Source organism: Scomber scombrus, chromosome 13 (genome assembly GCF_963691925.1).
Source record: "Scomber scombrus chromosome 13, fScoSco1.1, whole genome shotgun sequence".
NCBI classification, from domain to species: Eukaryota; Metazoa; Chordata; class Actinopteri; order Scombriformes; family Scombridae; genus Scomber; species Scomber scombrus.
In genome coordinates, this window is record NC_084982.1 from 30,552,585 (window position 1) to 30,559,288 (window position 6,704).

General features: G+C 40.5%; 1 protein-coding gene across 2 annotated transcripts in view; it reads left to right on the forward strand.

The window, feature by feature from the left end:
- Positions 1-216: 216 nt before the first annotated feature.
- zeb2a (zinc finger E-box binding homeobox 2a) overlaps positions 217-6,704 on the forward strand; it is a gene marked incomplete at its 5' end in the record, with an annotated part of 21,186 nt that continues 14,698 nt past the window's right edge. For both annotated transcript variants that reach the window (XM_062431848.1, XM_062431849.1), the window contains 2 exon segments: positions 217-501; positions 6,534-6,602. In XM_062431848.1, the coding sequence (XP_062287832.1) occupies positions 217-501; positions 6,534-6,602 (354 nt within the window).

Genomic DNA, 6,704 nt, shown 5'->3' on the forward strand with positions numbered 1-6,704 from the left:
TGAAGCAGTTGATTCAATTTTTCAGCTTCTGTTTGAAAACGTTCTTTACTCATTTATATATCTGTTATTATTGATCTGTTATTGATCATTAATCACTAAAACTTGAAGGAAAAGAACATGATGTCAGTGACAGCTGATGTTTACATTTAACTGATGATACTTTAAAGTATGTTTAGTTCCTCCTCCTCATCACTCTGTGCTGTGTGTGTGTTGCAGTGTTGAACTATGAGAACGTGGTGGAGACGAGTTCGGAGACGGACGAAGACGACAGGACGTTGGTGTCTGAGGAGAACGGCCTCGCTAATGGCGGAGGAGGAAGAGGAGGAGGAGAGGAGGAGGAAGATGCCAGCAGCCCGGCCAGTGTTCCCACTCTGGAGGCGTCGCCGCGGGTCGCCCACGCTCTGCTGTCCTACGGCGGCCCGGAGGAGTCAGAGGTCAGGGAGAGCCTACACCACGGCTGGAGGCTGCGAGACGATACCAACGGACACCTGAACGGCACCGGTGAGTCCTGGAGCTTTTTATCAGAGATCATGACCTTCATCAGATGGTGCAGAACCATGAAGACAAATACTTTTAATTAGGATTCAAACAGAACTCATTAAAAGCTTCATGACAGTCATTTACATCCATCATAAGAGCAGCAGGCTGAACGCAATGTCCATCCAGATCCTCTAAGAATCCTCTAAGGACCTCACTGAGACTCTACTGAGACTCTACTGAGACTCTCTGAGACTCTCTGAGACTCTCTGAGACTCACTGAGACTCTACTGAGACTCTCTGAGACTCTACTGAGACTCTACTGAGACTCTACTGAGACTCCCTGAGACTCACTGAGACTCTACTGAGACTCTACTGAGACTCTACTGAGACTCACTGAGACTCACTGAGACTCTACTGAGACTCTACTGAGACTCTACTGAGACTCTCTGAGACTCTACTGAGACTCTACTGAGACTCTCTGAGACTCTACTGAGACTCTACTGAGACTCACTGAGACTTTACTGAGACTCTACTGAGACTCTACTGAGACTCTCTGAGACTCACTGAGACTCTACTGAGACTCTCTGAGACTCACTGAGACTCACTGAGACTCTACTGAGACTCTACTGAGACTCTACTGAGACTCTACTGAGACTCTCTGAGACTCTACTGAGACTCTCTGAGACTCTACTGAGACTCACTGAGACTCTACTGAGACTTTACTGAGACTCTACTGAGACTCTACTGAGACTCTACTGAGACTCTACTGAGACTCACTGAGACTCTACTGAGACTCAACTGAGACTCTACTGAGACTCACTGAGACTCACTGAGACTTTACTGAGACTCTACTGAGACTCTACTGAGACTCACTGAGACTCACTATGACTCACTGAGACTCTACTGAGACTCACTGAGACTCTCTGAGACTCTACTGAGTCTCACTGAGACTCTACTGAGACTCTACTGAGACTCACTGAGACTCTACTGTGACTCACTGAGACTCAATGAGACTCACTGAGACTCTACTGAGACGGCTTGTTTAAAACATGTAAAGGTTTGTAGAGAGGGGACAGACTCAGATGAGGCTTCATGTTTGTTACAGTTTAATGAAGACGTCGTCTCATGATGATGTCACTGAGTGTGTTGCAGCAGGTTTTGGTGACGTCATCGCAGGTGAACGTGAGATTTACTGACAGGAAGTTTGTGAGCAGAGCTGAGCTGCTCTCAGGGCCAGATGGCTTCTCACAGAGATATTCTCAGTACAAACAACACCTCCGGGTGAAGAAGCTCTCTGCTACTACTCCATCTGAAGCTTCTGATAAACATGGATGAACAGGAGAAATGTAGGAAAAGCAAAAAGGGAGAAAAAGAGGGAAAGAAATGGAAAGGATGAAAATGTGTAAAAGGGAAAACTGAAGAAAACAAAGTAGAAAGAGAGGAAGAGAGAGTAAGAGATGTTTTCAGCTGTTGACTCAGAAACAACAGAACCACAAACTGAAGCTCATTATTCTGCCCTCACCCTACTAACCCTAACCATACTAACCATACTAACCCTACCAACCATACTAACCCTACCAACCATACTAACCCTACCAACCATACCAACCATACCAACCATACTAACCCTGACCATACTAACCATACTAACCCTACCAACCATACTAACCCTACCAACCATACTAACCCTAACCATACTAACCATACTAACCCTACCAACCATACTAACCCTGACCATACTAACCATACTAACCATACTAACCATACTAACCCTACCAACCATACCAACCATACTAACCCTGACCATACTAACCATACTAACCCTACCAACCATACTAACCCTACCAACCATACTAAGCCTAACCATACTAACCATACTAACCATACTAACCCTGACCATACTAACCATACTAACCATACTAACCATACTAACCCTACCAACCATACTAACCATACTAACCATACTAACCCTACCAACCATACTAACCATACTAACCATACTAACCATACTAACCCTACCAACCATACTAACCATACTAACCATACTAACCCTACCAACCATACTAACCATACTAACCATACTAACCCTACCAACCATACTAACCCTACCAACCATACCAACCATACTAACCCTACCAACCATACTAACCATACTAACCATACTAACCATACCAACCATACTAACCATACTAACCATACTAACCCTACTAACTCTAACCATACTAACCATACTAACCATACTAACCATACTAACCCTACCAACCATACTAACCATACTAACCATACTGACCCTACCAACCATACTAACCATACTAACCCTACCAACCATACTAACCATACTAACCATACCAACCATACCAACCATACTAACCCTACTAACCCTAACCATACTAACCATACTAACCCTACCAACCATACCAACCATACTAACCCTACTAACACTAACCATACTAACCATACTAACCATACTAACCATACCAACCATACCAACCATACTAACCCTACTAACCCTAACCATACTAACCATACTAACCATACCAACCATACTAACCCTACCAACCATACTAACCATACTAACCCTCACCATACTAACTCTCACCATACTAACCATACTAACCCTGACCATACTAACCATACTAACCCTACCAACCATACTAACCATACTAACCCCTAACCCTACTAACCATACTAACCATACTAACTCTACTAACCATACTAACCCTACTAACCATACCAACCATACTAACCATACTAACCCTACTAACTCTACTAGCCCTACTAACCATACTAACCCTACTAACCATACTAACCCTACCAACCATACTAACCCTACTAACCATACTAACCCTACCAACCATACTAACCATACTTACCATACTAACCATACTAACCCTACTAACCATACCAACCATACTAACCATACTAACCCTACTAACCATACTAACCCTACCAACCATACTAACCATACCAACCATACTAACCCTACTAATCCTACCAACCATACTAACCCTACCAACCATACTAACCCTACTAACCATACTAACCATACTAACCATACTTACCATACTAACCATACTAACCATACTAACCCTACTAACCATACTAACCATACTAACCATACTTACCATACTAACCATACCAACCATACTAACCATACTAACCATACCAACCATACTAACCATACTAACCCTACTAACCATACTAACCATACTTACCATACTAACCATACTAACCCTACTAACCATACCAACCATACTAACCATACCAACCATACTAACCCTACTAACCATACTAACCATACTAACCATACTTACCATACTAACCATACTAACCATACTAACCCTACTAACCATACTAACCATACTAACCATACTTACCATACTAACCATACCAACCATACTAACCATACTAACCATACCAACCATACTAACCATACTAACCCTACTAACCATACTAACCATACTTACCATACTAACCATACTAACCCTACTAACCATACCAACCATACTAACCATACTAACCATACTAACCCTACTAACCATACCAACCATACTAACCATACTAACCATACCAACCATACTAACCATACTAACCCTACCAACCATACTAACCATACTTACCATACTAACCATACTAACCCTACTAACCATACCAACCATACTAACCATACTAACCATACTAACCCTACTAACCATACTAACCCTACTAACCCTACTAACCACAAACTGAATTATTCTGCCGTCACCCCATCAAAAAAAAGTAGGATGGAAACACAAAGAGTCATTTTACTCTCTCAACAACAAGATGATGAGTGGGTGAAAACAGACAGAGGAGACATGTCTCCCAGTGTTCCCATCAGATCTAACTGCTTCTCTAACTGGTTCTTTAACTGGTTCTTTAATTGGTTCTTTAATTGGTTCTTTAACTGCTTATTTAACTGGTTCTTTAACTGGTTCTCTAACTGGTTCTTTAACTGGTTCTCTAACTGGTTCTTTAACTGGTTCTTTAACTGGTTCTTTAACTGGTTCTCTAACTGGTTCTTTAACTGGTTCTCTAACTGGTTCTTTAACTGGTTCTCTAACTGGTTCTTTAACTGCTTCTCTAACTGGTTCTTTAACTGGTTCTCTAACTGGTTCTTTAACTGCTTCTCTAACTGGTTCTTTAACTGGTTCTCTAACTGGTTCTTTAACTGGTTCTCTAACTGGTTCTTTAACTGCTTCTCTAACTGGTTCTTTAACTGCTTCTCTAACTGGTTCTTTAACTGGTTCTCTAACTGGTTCTTTAACTGGTTCTCTAACTGGTTCTTTAACTGGTTCTTTAATTGGTTCTTTAACTGCTTATTTAACTGGTTCTTTAACTGCTTATTTAACTGGTTCTTTAACTGGTTCTCTAACTGGTTCTTTAACTGGTTCTCTAACTGGTTCTTTAACTGGTTCTTTCACTGGTTCTTTAACTGGTTCTTTAACTGGTTCTTTAATTGGTTCTTTAACTGCTTATTTAACTGGTTCTTTAACTGGTTCTCTAACTGGTTCTTTAACTGGTTCTCTAACTGGTTCTTTAACTGGTTCTCTAACTGGTTCTTTAACTGGTTCTTTAACTGGTTCTTTAACTGGTTCTCTAACTGGTTCTTTAACTGGTTCTCTAACTGGTTCTTTAACTGGTTCTTTAACTGGTTCTTTAACTGGTTCTCTAACTGGTTCTTTAACTGGTTCTCTAACTGGTTCTTTAACTGGTTCTCTAACTGGTTCTTTAACTGCTTCTCTAACTGGTTCTTTAACTGGTTCTCTAACTGGTTCTTTAACTGCTTCTCTAACTGGTTCTTTAACTGGTTCTCTAACTGGTTCTTTAACTGGTTCTCTAACTGGTTCTTTAACTGCTTCTCTAACTGGTTCTTTAACTGCTTCTCTAACTGGTTCTTTAACTGGTTCTCTAACTGGTTCTTTAACTGGTTCTCTAACTGGTTCTTTAACTGGTTATTTAACTGGTTCTTTAACTGGTTCTTTAATTGGTTCTTTAACTGCTTATTTAACTGGTTCTTTAACTGGTTCTCTAACTGGTTCTTTAACTGGTTCTCTAACTGGTTCTTTAACTGGTTCTTTCACTGGTTCTTTAACTGGTTCTCTAACTGGTTCTTTAACTGGTTCTCTAACTGGTTCTTTAATTGGTTCTTTAACTGCTTATTTAACTGGTTCTTTCACTGGTTCTTTAACTGGTTCTCTAACTGGTTAATACAAACTCTGTCATTCACTGAAGAGGAGAGGAGCTTCTGATAAATGTTTATTTATTAGTTTAAATGAAGATTATTTTGTCAGATTTGGAGGAAAATCGGCAGTTTAAACACATTCCTGAACATTTGATATAAAACTTTTCTGAGTCAGTCTGATCAAATCATTCATTTAGATCAAACTGTAATCTGGACCTTTGTGGTAGAGACTGTGCTACAATATATAATATATAATAAAAATGTTCTTCTGGATGAAATCAGCAGATTTAGAATATTAATCCTGAGATAAAACTGAACTGTAATTACTTTACATAATTATACATGTTGACATGCAGGTGATGAAGCAGCATCATGAATCTGATTCCCTGATTATTCCCTTTATATGTGCTTTATAGTTATAATTGTTATGAAGCTTCTCTTCATGTTAAATACGTTTTCATATATTCACATAATTCCATATTCATGTATGCTGCCTCTCTCCTGGGGTTATGGGATGTGGGGGAGGCAGCCCCCCCCCCCCCCCCCTCTGTTGTTATGGAGGAGGAGGAGGAGGAGGAGGAGGTGTGTCCCCCCTTTGAAGGGCTGAATGAAGCTTATGATACTTGTGACTCCTGTTGAGGAGTCACATGAGGAGGCCCAGGAGGAGCAAACACAATAGGCCTCAGTTGTAGGTTAACTCATTATGTGGAACATTCAGATTGTGATTCTGTCAGGGAGGAACCAGCTGACCCCCCCCCCTCCCCCCCAGGAGGAGGAGGAAGAGGAGAAGGAAGAGGAAGAGGAGGACATGAATTAATGTCTGTCTGTTTTCTGTCGTTTTATTGAACAGATGACAGGAAGGACGAGTATGAAGCTGTCGGTCCGGAGGCGTCTCTGCACGCGGTGGGAAACGGAACAGGTCAGATCAATATTTAATAATGTATAATAATATATTATAATGTATAATAATGTATAATAATATATTATAATGTATAATAATGTATAATAATATATTATAATG